Source organism: Carica papaya, chromosome 1 (assembly GCF_054855325.1).
Source record: "Carica papaya isolate Zhongbai chromosome 1, ASM5485532v1, whole genome shotgun sequence".
NCBI classification, from domain to species: domain Eukaryota; kingdom Viridiplantae; phylum Streptophyta; class Magnoliopsida; order Brassicales; family Caricaceae; genus Carica; species Carica papaya.
The window spans coordinates 25,159,857-25,177,855 of NC_142309.1; the positions used below are offsets into that span (position 1 = coordinate 25,159,857).

The 17,999-nt window shown below is 31.1% G+C and overlaps 3 protein-coding genes across 3 annotated transcripts; all 3 read right to left on the reverse strand.

Annotated features, from left to right (window-relative positions):
* Positions 1-1,206: 1,206 nt before the first annotated feature.
* On the reverse strand, positions 1,207-4,159 carry LOC110816747 (WAT1-related protein At1g21890-like). Its single transcript, XM_022045062.2, has 7 exons — positions 3,759-4,159; positions 3,546-3,608; positions 2,779-2,895; positions 2,255-2,492; positions 2,006-2,164; positions 1,760-1,911; positions 1,207-1,629 (listed from the first exon to the last, which is right to left on the reverse strand). Exons 1-7 carry the CDS (start codon positions 3,953-3,955, stop codon positions 1,425-1,427), a joined length of 1,131 nt encoding a protein of 376 aa, XP_021900754.1. The 5' UTR covers positions 3,956-4,159; the 3' UTR covers positions 1,207-1,424.
* Positions 4,160-8,639: 4,480 nt separating this feature from the next.
* LOC110816685 (WAT1-related protein At4g08300-like) lies at positions 8,640-11,028 on the reverse strand. The gene is made up of 7 exons (XM_022044975.2): positions 10,731-11,028; positions 10,566-10,628; positions 10,264-10,380; positions 9,811-10,063; positions 9,556-9,714; positions 9,109-9,260; positions 8,640-9,010 (listed from the first exon to the last, which is right to left on the reverse strand). Exons 1-7 carry the CDS (start codon positions 10,940-10,942, stop codon positions 8,836-8,838), a joined length of 1,131 nt encoding a protein of 376 aa, XP_021900667.1. The 5' UTR covers positions 10,943-11,028; the 3' UTR covers positions 8,640-8,835.
* A 3,019-nt stretch (positions 11,029-14,047) lies between these two features.
* On the reverse strand, positions 14,048-16,305 carry UMAMIT20 (nodulin MtN21 /EamA-like transporter family protein). The gene is made up of 7 exons (XM_022045035.2): positions 15,760-16,305; positions 15,541-15,603; positions 15,277-15,393; positions 14,942-15,176; positions 14,693-14,851; positions 14,447-14,598; positions 14,048-14,335 (listed from the first exon to the last, which is right to left on the reverse strand). The coding sequence occupies exons 1-7, from the start codon at positions 15,951-15,953 to the stop codon at positions 14,182-14,184; spliced, it is 1,074 nt and encodes a 357-aa protein (XP_021900727.1). The 5' UTR covers positions 15,954-16,305; the 3' UTR covers positions 14,048-14,181.
* Positions 16,306-17,999: the final 1,694 nt, after the last annotated feature.

Here is a 17,999-nt window from a genome sequence, read left to right on the forward strand (position 1 = left end):
ATTCATTCATATTCATAAAGTTCAAAAAAAAAAATTGTATAGTTTGAAAATGAACTTTGATTTATAAAAAAAAAAAAAATTATTTTGACTAATATATTCAAAAATACAACTATACACAATATAAAATTTACATTTAGTAGCAAAATTGATTGCAAAAAAAGAAAAAAAAAAGATAATTTCTATTTATAAATAATAAAATTTCTTCAATTCTCAATTGATTTAGAATATCTTTTACATATAAAAAGGGTGGTTCACAAAAAATGTCATCTACCTTCTACAATTGCTTGCTTAAATAATTTTTAACGTGACTTAATCTTAATAATTATATTTTACACCAAACTCATTTAATTTAATCGATTTAAATTTAGATTAAGTAAATAAAGAGTTAAGTTGGGGCGAGTTCAAATTTAGTATTTCAAAACTCGTGCGAATCTAATTTGTTATACATATATTTTAAATATATTTATCTTTTATATTAATAAATATAATTAATATATATTTAATTTTAATTTCGTTACTAATAAATATAATAAATCTCTTGAGTTGGGTTTGGGTCGAATAACTCATAGACTCAACATAGTTTAAAAAATTATGAGTTTGAATTTATTCTTCAAGTTGAATTTGAATATAATACAATTCGTTGTAAATCTATCATGTTGTCATCTCTACTTAAATTAGTGAGTATATGATATTTTAAGAAAAATAATCCGTACTTATTATAACTTCTTGCATTCAACTATATATTTCAAAAAATTTAACAAGTTTGATTCTGTTTTGTTTTCAATAAAGAACTAATTGTTGTTTAAAAACTTGATCAAACCCAACATTCGATGAAATTTTTTGAGATCTATTCCCTCGTAGATGAATAATTTCAAACATTTATCATTTGCAATTGGAAACAATGAATTTAATGGTTATTTAACACACAAAGTATACGTTGGAGGATTTCTTGAACAACTTGCTGCAAAGAACAAATTTGGTGTACATCTAATAGGCCCAATTTCAAGAAGATTGAGAAGAAACATGAGCTTGAATAGAGTTAGGCTAGAGAAAAAGCGACTTATAGGGAATATATCACATGGGTTTTGGCATATACCGCAATTTGAACTATGTTGAGTTGATATTCTATTTACCCTTATTCGCTTATATACTTTGCACAACCGAGGGTGGTACGGGATGCAATCCCATATCGAACAAGTAAAGAACTTGAGATCAAATGCTATTTCTGCTTTTGATGGGAAATTTCACAGATACAAAAAGATGCCTCCAATTTTATGAAACTTACAAAAAAATATAAGTAAAACAAAAAAAAAAAAAAAAGGACAGAGGCTTATACAGAATAATAGCTTCCACTCCAACATTGTAGCATAAATTTTCAGAAAATATATATATATTTTTTTTGGGTCTTTGAAAAATTATAGCTCCTAAGTTGAAACAGTCTTGTTCTTCAATTCATAAGCGGTTTCATGGGAGGTGTCGTTGATTTGTTTGACAGGATCTGTGATGGGCAATTCTGGGGTTCCACCTTTTTCATCCTCATCAATGATTATCGCAGAGCTCTTATTGTCTTTGCTCTTTCCCCAAACGACAGCGTATAGGCCAATAACTATGAAAATGGTTCCAACCACACTGCCATTTCATCACAACACCAACAATCAATCCTCTTTTTAAAACGTTTGAATATATATATATATATATATATATTGGATATTGAATTATGATATAATATAATAATGAATATATATATATATATAAGTACCTTCCAAGGTGGATTCTTTCAGATAAAAGAATAACACCCAGAGCTGCAGTGATGATTACACAGAGAGGATTGAAGGTTGCTACAAATACCGGCCCTCGATTCTTCATCACCACGCCTTGCACATAATATGCGATTCCAGAGCACACCACTCCCTGCTTAATCAAAATTAATTATATTAATCACGATTTAATAATAATAATAATAATAATAATTAATTACTCTTTTTCAAATTAATCTGCCACTCACAGAGTAAGCAGCGGCAAAGAGCTTGGAGTCCCATCCAATTTTCCAGGCGCTCATGTTACGTTCCATGACAAGTGACACAGCCGCACCTTCCACCGTTCCCATTAGGCATATTAGTACTGTCAAAGACAACTCTGCTGGGTACTTCTTCAACGTAAATGACTGGTCACAGACCACAATTTAATTAACATAATTATCATTTAATTACTCATAATTATCATTAATTGATTAAGTTGTGCACTAATTACTCACTTGCAAAATGAGGAATCCTGACCAACCAACAGTCCTACCAAGAAGCATAAGGGTGCCAGCGATCCAATGCTTGTTGACAGCGTTGACGGGGCCTCCGTGATTGGTTGATCCGCCGCTGTTTATGAATTGAAGGATGGGTCCTTTGTATAAAGTCATGAGCAACGCTCCTGTTACCGTGATTACCGTTCCGATCACCTTGGCCTGGCTATATATGTTCTTCATATTAACCTTCTCTAACCTGCAGATTACATTAATTAAGTAATCAGTTAGATACAAATTTTGATCAAGTATGTGATTATCAGATCAGGATGATGGAGAACAAGAGAGAGGCATCTGGTGATAAGGTGGCATGATGGGACTGCTGGCACTAGCTGGTAAGTACGTGCTAATTCTTGCACTAAAAGAGTTGGAGATGAGAGGATGAGATAGTTTAATAATAATTAAATGTATTTTTAATTTAATTGAAAAAATATATTATATCCATATACGTATATATATATATATATATATATGTAGGTATGTACCTGAAAGTAATGGCCAGTATGAAAGTTATGGCAGGAAGAACATTGGCTGTGGCGGAGGCAAATGTTGCGGACGTGTATGTCATGCCTATGTAGTACAGGTTTTGGTCCAGCACTGGCCTGCAAAATCATTAACCCACAATAATTCACTGTTAATTTATGGAAAATTAATAGATTATAATCAATTATGATGCATATGCGTATGAACAATTAGGAATATTCATGGAAAACAAATTACTTCTAATTAATATTTTTACTCTTAATTAATATATTAAGAACTTCAATTGGTATGATCACTTACCCATATTATGTTCATACGTTCATAGTATATATATATATATACATACACGTACATATATGTATATAGTCTCTCAGACCATGCATGTTATATTGTTAAACCAATACTGAATTTAGTCCTCATGTAATCATACAAATATATGTACATATATATCAAGTGTTACTTCTTCCATGTCTAAATCCAATATTTTTTTCAGAATGCACAGGTATGTATGTGTATATGTATATATAATATATATAATTATACTGATATATATGTGTACATTTCGTCTTACACAACAACAACAAATATCGCTGGGAAGAAATTTAAGATAATTATCAATTTGGAACGCTGAAAGTTATTGATTATGTAAAACCTAAAACTCATATATACATACATATGTTGTCCATGTAGGAGATTAGAATATGCTCGTGCATGTTGCATGGTATGTTACATAGATAAAGATGGGGTGTAAGTAATATGGCATGCATACTCGATAAAACCAAGCAACATTATTCTTAGGAAGATGGGGAACGTCATCTTCGGTCTTATTTTCCTGCAATAAAAACCAAGCAAGCACCAGTAAGTTTAAATATCCTTAATTATAAACATAAGAAATACATAAATATATGTGTGTATATCGTATACATGTTAGATAGATAAGAATGGAAGAGGCGAATGGAGAAAAGGTAGATGGATGAGAGACCTCTCAAGAATTAAAGCGAAAGGTGCCATGACAAGGGCGGCAATGGCATGACGATACACAGCAAGTATGTAATGGTTCATGCCCCGGTTCAAAGACACCAAGGTGATTATATACATCCCTGCGTATCCAAACTGCATTGACACCATTGCCAGGTATGGCGTCATCTTTTTCAGGATTAAAGGCACCGTATTGAACATCCTTTCTCTTTCTTTTTGTTTTGTACGAGTTTCAGAGGCGGTACACGCTGCTCATGTACTTGTTGTGGGTATGACAAGGAGAGGAGATGCAGGGTGGTTTTTATAGGAGGAAATTATTACACACCCCATTATTCTACATATATATTATATATATATATATATATTAAAATCACACGTCATGCAATTTTTTCTTTGTCTCTCTGATTTAGAAAAATTATTGTATGGGCAAAGATTCTTCTGATCCATTTATGCAATACAAATAGTATTATATGATATTATCCTAATTTCTGTATATTCCAATCAAATAGAATATCCTTACCTGTAGAAAGTTACTCTTAGTATCTCTCTGAATATACTAAAGCTAACTTTTTCTCCCTTCTTTTCTATTTTTTCTTTCTGATTTTTAATTCTTTATATGATGACCTCACATCTCAGATCTGCATATCTATATATATATATATATGTATATATACACACACTCACACACACGAAACATATATAAAGACATATAACATAGATCCCATTATACCCAAAATGAAAAAGATATCTCCATTATCAATTTAATTAGCACATGTAACATGGTTTTGTATATGATTATAATTTTTCACTTAATATGCATGTTCGTCTCTATTAGTTTATATATATATATATATATATAATTTTTTAAAATTTTTTATTTAATTATTTAATAAGTTTCTGGTTTTATTTTTTATTATTATACATATTTTATTCTTTTATATCGCATATATAATATATATTTGTCTTAGCTTCTAAATACGGATATATAAAAAATTAAAATGTAATAAATTAAAATTGAAATACTACGTATTATAAGATGATAAATAATTTTTTTTTTAAATGATAATTTTAGGTAAAATGAAAACTAATTATCACATGCACCAAACTATTTGCAATATATATATATGTATATATATATATAAGGATAAACAACAAGAGATAAAGCATATTAGTTATGCATTTTTTGGTTGTTCTAATTATTATGTACTATATATAAGACGATATTAATTTGTAATCTATTAGATACGTATGAGTTTGCATAATTGATTGTACTTATGGAATTATTTTAGAATTTTAATTTTTAAAACATAATACAACTTATTTATTTAATTATATGTTCTTAACAGATTAATTTATTCACAAATTTTACAATATGATCTCAAATTAAGACTTTCACCTGCCTTTAGATTTATATTTGATATCTAACTAGCTAGTATCTGTGTAATATATATATATATATATATATATGTATATAGACTATATAAATTTGACAAAAAAAAGGTTTAACCTAACCTAATCTCCCACCATGAAGTATCTTTGCAACTATTAATCTTTGGGCACGTACGGCATTACATTCTTCCGTAACACCAATTATCCATAAGTTTCGTATTAATTAATATAATAACTTAATTAAGGCTTAATCTTTTTACCAAACTAGCATCACCAAATTTTCTTTCTATAAAAATCTTTTAAAATTTTATAATTGACTTAAACCTAAAATGATGGGTTAGCTTATCAGAAGAGATAAATGATTGATAATTAAGATCTATCAGAATATAAGTAACAGATAATAATATATATATATACATACATATACATATATATAAAGCAAAACCCACGTGACCACTCCCGTTGTGACACGGTTTTTCTAAAAAAATCATTAATCACCAAATTATTCCATACCTCACTTCCATGCAAAGACAAAATAATCCAATATATATTATTGCATAGCATGTCAGGTGCGACCTAATTCAACTTATTTAATATGTACAAAAGAGTGATAATTATAAATACCTATACATACATACATACATACCATACATACATATATATATATATAATAACTACCAGCAAATGGCAATAGGTCTTAGTGCTCCAAGACAATGCTTGCAAATGCATGCGGTGTCGGTGTGGAGCCTCTATTTCTATAGGTGCTATGAAGAGTGGATAGCATTTCTGAAATTAAAAGTTCGATTACCTCACCTTACCATATATGTACATATACGTGTATTTACGTATTTACGTATATGTATATATATACATGTAAGTAATGTAAAAATATTCTTGAACTTGCACATAAATCTTTAATTTGATGATAGGTAAAGAGGCCTTTAGGATTAATTTACGAGAAATTAAATCAAGGTTTAAAAGAATATATCAAAGAAAACCATATACATATATACGCTTGTATCAGACATATACCCTATCTACTTGATACGTTCATATATATATATATATATACACACACACACACACACACATCATATACCTAGCTGATTAGATAGTATTGGTTTAGCATGTGATGATGAGCATCTTAAAAAACTCTAGTTGCCTATAAAGCATATATCTGAAAGAAGAAGAGCTGTAAAGATCAAAGAAAGCATATGCTTATTGTTCTTCGCTTGGTAGCTGAATAATTTTTTAGGTATATTTCTTACTGACATGCTGATTCATGTGAAGCGGAGAATAGTGATTTCTAACCGTACTAAAGCAAATGTACTGAAAATTAGTATATTTTTTAATGGGGACATAAATTTTAGGAGCATCAATGGCTGCCATTTCTGACCTTATATGCACAGTTCACGTACATTAATATTATATTAATATTACAACGAATGATGAACATCATGCGTTAGGTTCGGGTCATGGGTCATAAATAATTTGCAGTTAAAATATTGGATAACATTGGATAACTCTAAACGAATAATGCTGAAACTTTACTAAAAAAGATATAAGAGACATATAATAAGATTGCCATAATCACATGTATGTATCCACGTATATATATATATATATGTATGCATACTTTTGCTTTTGGACATTGGTATATATATATATACACACACACACACACACACACACACACACATATGTTAGTACTAGAAAAAAAGTAGGAAATGTATATAATAATATTTTGGGCAAATGAGTGTTAAAATACATGGGTAGGCAACTAAAGTTGGTGCTTTCGTGTTTGGATTCCAATTTCTAAAAACTTAAGTTAGTGAAGCACCTCGTAAAAATTAATGGGTAGCTAACTTTTTTAATCATGTATGGCAAGTAAACTTTATCATAGTAGGTAAGCAGCCATGAAAACGTCATTTTTCCCTTGATGTTTAACTAATTATTGTATGATTAGATATATTATATCATTGATATGCATATATATATATATATATAGAGAGAGAGAGAGAGAGAGAGAGAGAGAGAGAAGTGTATGATAGGTACAGAATTAAGATGAAAAGATGCGGTTAAGAATTATCTTCCCACTAGAGGGGAAATATTAAAGCAAATGATAACAAGAGAAACATAATAAGATAGTGAATATATAATTCTTCTCCTGCATATTTATGGATTGAATGACAGCAACTGAGAGAGCTTTTTTGTATGATCCACATCACAATTTCCCGTTTCTTCATTATCGTGCTTTACAGCACATCAACAGGAATGACCAATCTTTCTCTCTCGTTCTATGTGTCTCACCTCATCATAATTATTTGTTCTAAAGAAACTCATACAATTGCGGAAAATCTTCATCCACATATTTGTAAATTATGCCTAAAACACTATATATGCATACGCATATATCTGGTTTCTTTAAAGTTTAAAACCCACTTCCATTTTCTCCCATTTCTATTTTATTCAATGCCCAGAACCTAATCCAGTTCGACCCCTCAATTTTAGCCCAAATATAAATAAATAGAGCACACCTTAATTGAAACCCAACCCAAATACAAGTCTTACAACACGCAAACACAGACCGTTCCTTACGAAGCCCGATTCCGGCCCAACAGAACGCATAAATCTAGCTCAGCCCATTCACTTACTCTCCTCGGGGACGACACCATTTTTTGGGGAAGGGTGAAAATCTCTTTTTTGATCCACCTTCGAAATGAAAGTAGAGAGCAAGGAGAAGGGCTTGGCAGGGTAGCAGGGCCGCTACTTGGCAGAAATCCATTGGAGAAAGCTCCAAATTCGAGCTGGAGTCGGGCGAAAGCTCACGAAGAATCGACCATTTATTAGCCGGAGTTTTTCGGAGAACTTTAATGCCGTCCTCTTTGTGTTCAAATTTTAGAAGGATTGAAACAAAAAGAAGAAGAGATGGTTACCCATTTCAACTAAATGCATATCACCATATGGGTTGCGGGGGAAATTGATAATTTAAACCGAATAAGTTGAAATTCGTGATTCGTCTGTCTAATCAGTTTGACTATGATGATCGGATTCATGGATGTCAGTCTCTTTAATCTCTCCTCATCACTACCAGCTTCACAGGCAGGGGAAATGCTCCCCCCCCCCCCCCCCCCCCTTTTTTTTTTTAATCTCGAATTAGGGAATTTCTAAAAGATCCAGTACTTAGTTCGATCCATGGACTCTCATCAAGAATGCTTGGATATCAAAAGATGTCGGCCCATTTACTTTCTTATTCTTGTTCATACTTTTGTTTAGTAGATTACATTTTCTCTCAGAGAATTTTCTCCCAGCTTCCATCGCCGACGTTATACGTCCTTCTTGAGTTTTTGTTTTTTTTTATAAAGAAAATTTAATTTTAGTAATGAAATACAATTAATCTCTTGTCTTGTTAAGACTTAACTGGGTCTTATTTCATGCAGAAACTGACCCAAGGGACCAAGACAAGCTAGTTTCAGAATTTGAAACAGGAGCACTGTAAACGAAAGTAAAATTGGTGATTTACTTCAATTACTTGCATTGAAATCTCAACAGTAAAAAGTAAAAGTAACAAGGTAAATACATATGTTTGAATATCATCTTACCTTGAAACAAAAAAAGAAAAAGAAAAATTAGGAAAATATAGATAGCAGGCAGCCCTGATTACAAAAGATGAGAGATGAGAGAGAGAGATGTTATGTTGTCGCCGGAGTGATGTTGTTGTTGTTGGCGTCGTTGGTCTTTTCGTAATTACTCGTTACCGGCAATTCTTGATCGCCAAATTTATTCGTATCTTCGTTTCGACGGTCTTTGATTTTACCCCACACCACCGTGTACAGTCCCAACACTATAAATACCGCTCCGATTATGCTGATCGGGTCCATTACATTAATACCATCATTAGTTAGTTAATTAGTCAATTAATTAATTAATTAATTAAACCCATCATTAGTAATTAATTTAATTACCTGCCAAGGTGGATTTTCTCGGCTAACACAATGGCTCCAAGAGCTGCAGTGATGATCATGCAAAGAGGACTAAATGATGTTACAAACACCGGTCCCCTCTGCCTGTTTAAAACTCCTTGCACGTAATATGCCATTCCAGAGCACACCACCCCCTATATTATTCACTTTTAATAATTAAATTATATACGTGCACATATATAGATATAATTTTACGACAGAATATATTGTGATAGCCATATATATATATGTACTACTCAAGTGAAAAGGAATCATTACTTAACAGTGCATCAACTTGTTTACAATATATACACTTGATATTATTAGATGCTCAGTTTGGTTATGTACATATTTTGGAATCTAACAAAAAAGTAGTTATACCCATTGTAAGTATCGAATATTGTGTCTATACATATATATATATATATGTATATAGAAATATATACGTACGGAGTAAGCTGCAGCAAGAAGCCTGGAGTCAAAACCAATTATCCAGACACTCATGTCACGTTCCATAATAAGGGAGACAATCGCACCTTCCACCATGCCCATCAGGCAAATCCATGCTGCAAGAGACAGCTCCGCCGGATACATCTTCAACGTAAATGACTGATCACAAATTACCCATTCAAGAATCAAAATTATTAATCACTCCAGTAATTCAATATTATCGTTAATTAAAAAATTTTAAAAATGTATAATTACCTGCAAAATGAAGTAGCCAGCCCAGCTACAGCAACTGGCTAGGAGCATGAGAGTTCCGGTGACCCAATGCTGGTCGGAGGATCCATCGGAGGTGGTGGTGGCGGCGGCTGCATGGTGGCTGACTCCACCGGACTTGAAGAACTCAACGATGGGTCCTCTGTATAATGTCATGATCATTGCTCCACCTACCGTGATTCCTGTTCCTATCACTTTTGCTACACTGTGCACCTTCTTCAAATTAACTCTTTCCAACCTAATCATCAACATTTTCAAATTTTTTTTCTTCAATTGTTAAAAAAATTTAACCTTAATATTGTAAATTAACTCAGTAAAATTAGAATAGTAAAAAGTAAAACGTAATTTTATCTTCACCAAAGCTAATGACCCGATTAGTCATTAAAAAAAAGTTGATGAGTTTTTTTTATTCGCATAGACATTAAAATTATTCAATACCTGAAAATAACAGCCATTATGAAAGTAACGGCGGGAAGGACATTGGCAGAAGCTGAAGCAAACGTCGCTGAAGTGGCCTTCATCCCCATATAATATAAGTTCTGGTCTAGCACTGGCCTGCTCCATAATAACCACACTAATTAAATATATAACCAAATTTTATTTATAAAATCAATTTCTTGCTGACGAACTAATTTAACTTAAAAAAACGTAGTGTGTGTGTATATATATATATTTCAGTTTGGTGAAATAATTAATCAACTGAAGTTGAATATTTAAAGGTGGGAAGAGTAGAGGATTACTCGAGGAAACCGAGTGCAATAATTCTAAGAAAAACAGGAAGGGTCATCTTCGGCCTGATTTTTCTGTAACAAAAGTTAAGAACACAAGATTCATTAAGTAAGCGAGAGGTATAATTTTGGGTGAAGAATGAAAAATTATGAACCGATGAAAAAAAAAAAGAAGACCTTTCGAGAAAAAAAGCAAAGGGAGCAACGACGAGGGTAGCAACAACATGACGATAGGTGGCGAGAATAAAATGGCTCATTCCGTGCTTCAAAGAAACCATGCTAATTACATACATCCCTGCAAATCCAAATTGCAGAGACAAAATAGCCAAGTAGGGCTTAATTTTGTTTAATCTCCTCAACAACATTTCACTTCCCTTTACTTCTCCCATGTCCTTCTACTTTCTTTCTAATTTTGCAAGGAAGCTACTAGCTTACACTTCTCTCTCTCTTTGGCTGCTGCAGATAACTAGAATGGAGATATGGTCTATTTATATATCCCATTAAAAGCAAAACACAGAGCCACCCACTATTTCTCACACTTTCCACACACCATATGTCCAAAAAAACAATTATTACCCATATTAATTAACTTAAATATCTCTTAAAATACTCTAATTCTTTTTATACCTGTTTTATTTTCAACATGGTTGAATTTAAGATATAGTTTTTTTGTTTTTCAGATACAATATAATTTTTTTAAGTAAAAATTTATATATTTTATTAATTAAATTATATATATATATACATTAATTATAATATAATTTTATAATAAAAATATACTCGTAATCTTTTATAAATAAAATGAGATATCATCTATCACGTCAATAAATGATTGACAATACACAACACAATTAAGATCTATGAATAAAGTTACAAAGGAATTAAGAATAAATTTAAAATATTCTTGCCACAAAATAAGTTACTTGAAATACTCTTGCCATGAAAGTTACAAGACTGATAATAAACTATATATGTATTTAGATATAATATTTTTATTATATAGTAAGATACATTGATTTCAAACTTTATTCACTAACCCATCTAAAATTATATTATATTCTATATATGCGTGTGTGTGTATCGAGGCCATATATTCTATTTCTAGTGTAGGCTTCTGTTAACTAGGATGAAATGAATAGATTCCCCTCATCTCTTAGTTTTCCATCAGGATGATGACTTCCTAAATTTATTTTGAGATTCTTTATCCATTAACAGCCCCATATTCCAACAAGCTGCCTAGAATCTTTCACTTTGCTGGAAGTTAATTTGCGGGATTATCATCGTTAAACAGAAGTTAATTTGTGTTAATTAATTCCATCTGTCTCCATCCACATACGATTAAATTAATCACACTCTCTTTTTATTTCTTAATTAATTTATTTAGTTAAATTAAAGATTATTAAATATGGGAATTTAAGTGGAGGGGAGGGGGGATTTGATTTATTGACCACCAAATCGTATTAAAGATTAATGCTCGAGGATGACGACATATGGTGGTATCAAGAGTTGGATACCATTAATTAAATCACATGGTTGCTTAATTGCTATCAATTTGATTCTACACTCCCCTTTAATATATTCTGATCTTAATTAATCCAATTACCAAATCAGATTAGTGCAGTGATGTTAATCCTTAAGTAAGTTCTTCAAGCAACTTACGAGTTGTACGATTTGTGTCACTCACTATATTTATGTGCTATTGCTTGCCCAATATATATACGCTTCTCTCAGTTGTTATTGTCATAATAAAAGTATAACTAGTTAGTTGTTCTACTTGTAAAACTTTCTTCTAGAGTGCTCGTTGATAATATGTAATAATTTAGATCGACAAAGTAATATAAAACAAATATTTTATTGGGTATATATATATACGTATAGTCATAGACGTAAGCAGATGTAAAATCTACTAATTTGAAACGTTAATTTTGACAAAAATTGGAAGTGGACCACTAAAATTATATGCATCAACGAAAATCACTGATGAACAGATACTCTACATATGCAATAATTCTTTGTGACGACGTGTGAATTAATGTAACAATTTTTGAATAATCTGAAGTTATTTTCAAAGAAATATATATATTAATTCTATCAGAATATATATATATATATATATATATATATATATATGTATGTGTGTGTGAGTGTATAATTGAAGATGAGTATAAAAACAGATGGGGAGACAATTAAAAAAGTTGGTGGTTTCGTGTTCGGATTCCAACAAAAAGAAAAATAAGGGTAGTGGAATACCACCTTACAAATCGGAAGCAATGTATAGATATGGAAAGCTAATAATTATAGTAGGTAGGCAACCATTAATATTTTAAAATTTAATAATAATAATAATAATTTAATTAAAATAAAAAACTTAATAATATACAAGGTTGTGATTATCTTTGCATGTAAATTACACGTCAAAGAAAATCACCAACGCCCATGCAACGATCTTGATTTCCATACCAATAAATATTTAATTTGGATTAGTTAATTATAAATAATTAATTAATGAATATGTATATATAGAATAATTGGAGGAATCTTTTATTCTCCATCGTCATAAGTGCTTTTTTTTTTTCATGTTAATTTGCATCCAAACAGAGGAGAAAAGTAAAGTTGAAAATGATAGAATATCGCATCACATATGGACAGAGACCGATATTCAGAAAGTTTTCAATCATGTTCTCCATCATTTTTTGTAACCTTATGATACAATATATATATATATATGTATGTATGTATGTATGTATGTATGTACATAATAATTTATTACTTTTCTCAAAAATAATTAATGATATTTTTGTTTAATGTAAAAAACACAGACATCTTGATCCCAACTTTAGTAGCAGACCTACTCAAAATTTTTATTTTTAATCATCAACTTTTACAGTTTGCATTTTAAAGATTTTGAATTTACACATTTTGAATAAATAGTCTTAAAATTTTTTGATGAGGAATAGATGGAAGTTTTTGGAAATCACCAGAACTTGGCCTGGTTGATTAGTGGCGGCCACTTTCACACAACTGGTCCGGTTCCTGTCCGATTTTGGTTAAAAAATTGCCATAATCCAATATATATATATATATAGAGAGAGAGAGAGAGAGAACTGTGTTTTTGGGCTCTACTGTTATACAGTGACCCACCATCTTAAGTCAGCAATGCCCGCCAGGTGTTCTCATAGTGGAAAACAAAGCTAGATTCTATGTTGGCTTCACACACCTGAACTGATTATATACATGTATGTGGGTGTATATATATATATATATGCATTTATCTTTCCTATTTCACATTCCAACATGGTTTTTCACATATATTTATTTTTTTAATATATAGGAAAACCCATGTTGGAATTGCATTATTATTCACCGACAATCCATTTTCTGTGGACTTGCAAGTACTTGATTAAGTTCCTTGATGGAAAATACGAACTGAACGAAATATTGAGCTCATGTGGACGATAGTTTAAGCGTTTCCATTAATTTTCTCATAATATAAATTTCAAGAAAAATTAATATATATATATATATATATGGATACATGTTGATGTATTTGACGCGATTATAAAAACCATGCAATAAAATACATATACACATACAAATGCAGATACATATTTGTTTCACTTCCAAATCATCAAGGAGTTGATGGTGCCTTAGTAGTCGTAACTGGTAATTCTTGCTGTTGGGGATGATCAATGGCAGAACCCTTCGTAGGGGAAGAGTAATCTTTGTTTTTACCCCAAACGACGCAGTATAGACCCATTGCTATTATCACTCCTCCAATCACACTGCAATAAGTCATTATTAAAATTAACCATCAAATTAATAGTACTTATAATCATTTCTTACTTGTGAGTTAAAGAATAATCCAAGATTAGTTCCTAATTTTAAACAAATACCTTCCGAAGTAAACTTGTTCGGCTAGGATAACAGAAGCGAGTGCAGCTACGATGATCATGCAAAGAGGGTTAAATGCTGTTGCGAACACCGGCCCTCTCGTCTTCATCACGACTCCTTGTACATAGTACGTAATTCCCGAACTCACTATTCCCTTTTTTGTAAAAACTTATAATTTAAGTTCGAGATAGTAATAATAATAATTTGTTATATATAAAAAGAAAGAATGGTGAGTAGTTTATAATTACAGTGTATAAGGGTGCAAAAAGCCTGGAATCCCAGCCAACAGCCCATCCGCTAGATCGACGCTCCACAACCACCGCAATGGCTGCACTTTGTAAGGTGCCGGCCAAACATATCAACGATGATAGTGAGATCTCTGCCGGGTACTTGCTAATCGTTATAGACTGGATTAAATTAAGTTAAAACATGTTTAGTTAAGATAGTTTATACGTAATCATAGGATTGATTAAATTAAGTGGTATATGTATAATTACTTGTAAGACGTAGAAACAGGACCATGCAACACAACCCAGAAGAATTAGGAGTGTGCCGGCAACCCAGTTTGTATGGTTGTGAGAAGAGGTGCCGTGAGGGGAGGTGTCTTTTGACCAGGGTAGATTAAGGACAGGGCCTTTGTATAGCGTCATAAGCAAAGCTCCTCCGAATGTTACAAGTGTCCCAATCATCTTCGCTTGACTCCTCACTTCCTTCATCTTTACTCTCTCTAATCTGCTTATTTTCGATTAATTAATTAACTAACTAACATGTTGATTAATTATTAGCAAAATATGTGCAGTGTAATTAATTATGCATGAAGGTACGTGATTACCTAAAAATGACAGCAATTATGAAGGTAATAGAGGGCACAGCGTTCATAATTGCAGATGTAAATGTGGCTGATGTGAATTGCATCCCCAAGTAGCCGAAACCTTGGTCAATGATTGGCCTGCGAATTAATTAATTAATTAACATCTCCTCTAATCACCTTTGCATTTAATTATAATTAACCAATATATACATATATATATAATAATTAATAATTTAAAATGTATATACTTTAAGAATATAATAGATGTGGGGGAGAAGCAATTACTCTAGAAATCCGAGGATCATTATTTGGAAGAAAATTTTCAATGTCATCTTCGGCCTCACTTTCCTGCAAAATTTATCACACATATATATATATATATATAAGATTACGTGTGTTAGTATTAACAAATTATATTATTATTAATCATATTATAATTAACACATTAGTACTATCTAATTAATAAAACATATAAATCTTAATTTAAATATATATATAAGGAACCTTTCGAGAAGAAGAGCGAAAGGAGCAAGTGCGAGTGCAGCAATAGCATTGCGATAGACGATGAGCACGTAGCGGTTCATGCCATGATTGAGAGTGGCCATACTGATTATGAGATTACCAGCAGACCCAAATTGCAGACACACCATAAGTACATACGGCTTAACCTTTTCAAAAATTCCTCTTAAATTTCCCATAGTAATTAATCTCGTACACCTTACACCTTACACCCACTTCAACTGTTTCTCACACTATATATACACACACACACACACACACATATATATATGCACCCATACCCATGTCTTCCTCTAGATATACTACGTACATATATACATAAACACCCTGAAATAGAAAAAAAAAAGGTATTTTTATTGATGATATATAAAAATACTTTTAAATATTAATTAGTTAATTCAGGGACCAATTTCTTTTGCTTTCATGACTAATCTCTATCTGCCTGTTCATTCACAGGACTCTTTCTCTTGTATATTTAATTAGTTTTTATGATTGTTGAGTTGGAGGTGGAAAGCACCTAAGTTCGTATGTGGGATTTTGGAGATGTGGTTGTGGATAGGGATATACATATAGGGGATGAGGATCATGTCATTATACATCATAACTATTAGTGATGTTGGATTCCTTAATTTCACAAATTCACAACTTCATTTAATTAACAACCATAGTTACAAACTTGGTGTATAGAACTGAAAATAATGGTTTAATTTTTTCATCGAACAAAGGTGGAATATGTATACACTTATAATTTTAATCAACGGTCAATCAAATATAATTACTTAATTTGTGTAATTTGTTGTCAATAATCTAATTTGTAAATAAAAATACAAGCATACATGTACATACATACATGTACATATATATATATATATATATAGATGTGTCTACTATTTATACGTAATAAGATTCATTATTGTATCATTTTCGAACAGTTTCCCATACCAATATATCCAAAAGATCTTTCGATCTGTCATCCACATAATGTACAACGCACTTGCATCTCATGATTGGATCTTTTGTTTTTACTTTTCATATCTGATAGAACTGTACTTCAACTGTACAGATATATAATACATATGTATGTGTAAAAGATAATTACATGGGACGAAGAAGACCAGGATTCAGCATTATAATTATTTGAAGTGGTGATATAAAGACGAAGGCCACAGTGGTTAAGTGCTTCCTTGTTCACTTGCCAAGTTAAAGTGAATTCATTCTCATCTCCTGGGATAGTTCTCTATTATTACTCCTTTATATGTATGTATATGTGTGTGTGTGTGTGTGTATATATATATATATATATATATAAAGGTACTGTTCTAAGTAGTATACATCTTCAGAAAAATACGATCATCTCGTTAATTACGACAGGCATATATTCATATATGATTCTTACATATGACTGATGATACACGTACATACATAAATAGTATTTCAACGGGTCAGGAGGTTTATAATTAAACCTATCGTGAATGGGAAAAAATATACATATATGTGTATATATATATGATGGTGGTTGTGGGTTCAATTATTTAGGCATAAATAGAATTAAATGCATCGAGTTTTCAATTTAAAATTCTGCCATGGAAGAAAAGCAACAGTCCATGCATAATGCCGTGTATCGTTGATTCATATTCAGCATGCATATATAAATATATAAATATATAAATATGTGTGTGTGTGTGTTTAAAGCAAACCATTGAAATTTCAATTCCTTTACTTTAATTTGTTGTAATTGCTTCAACCACTCGTATCATTATCAAACCCTCCACCACCAATCTTTCTTTTGCTTGACAAATGAATCTTTTTTATTTTGTTCATTACATAATGATTGAAATATTAAAATCAAAAACTAATTATAAATTTTTACTAAAATGTAACGTATTTATATTTTAACACATTTTCTGTTCATAAATACCTTCAAGTACTAAACTAAATCGGGCACTTTAATTTGTGATTTCTAGATTTGTTTTAAACTTTAACATTAAATAAATTTTAGGATTATCTGAAAATTTCAAGTAAAATTATACAATTGAACTTTTTTTTCTTCTAATATTGTAATGAAATTAAAAAATAAAAATATTAATCCAAACTTTGGTATCATTTTTGTCGAAAGATTCAAGTGAAGAAAGGGTTTACATTTTTTTTTTTAAAAAAAAGACGACAATTATCAGTACAGATGATTAGTAAAGCAGCGTCAAAATTAGATTAGATTAGATTAGTGC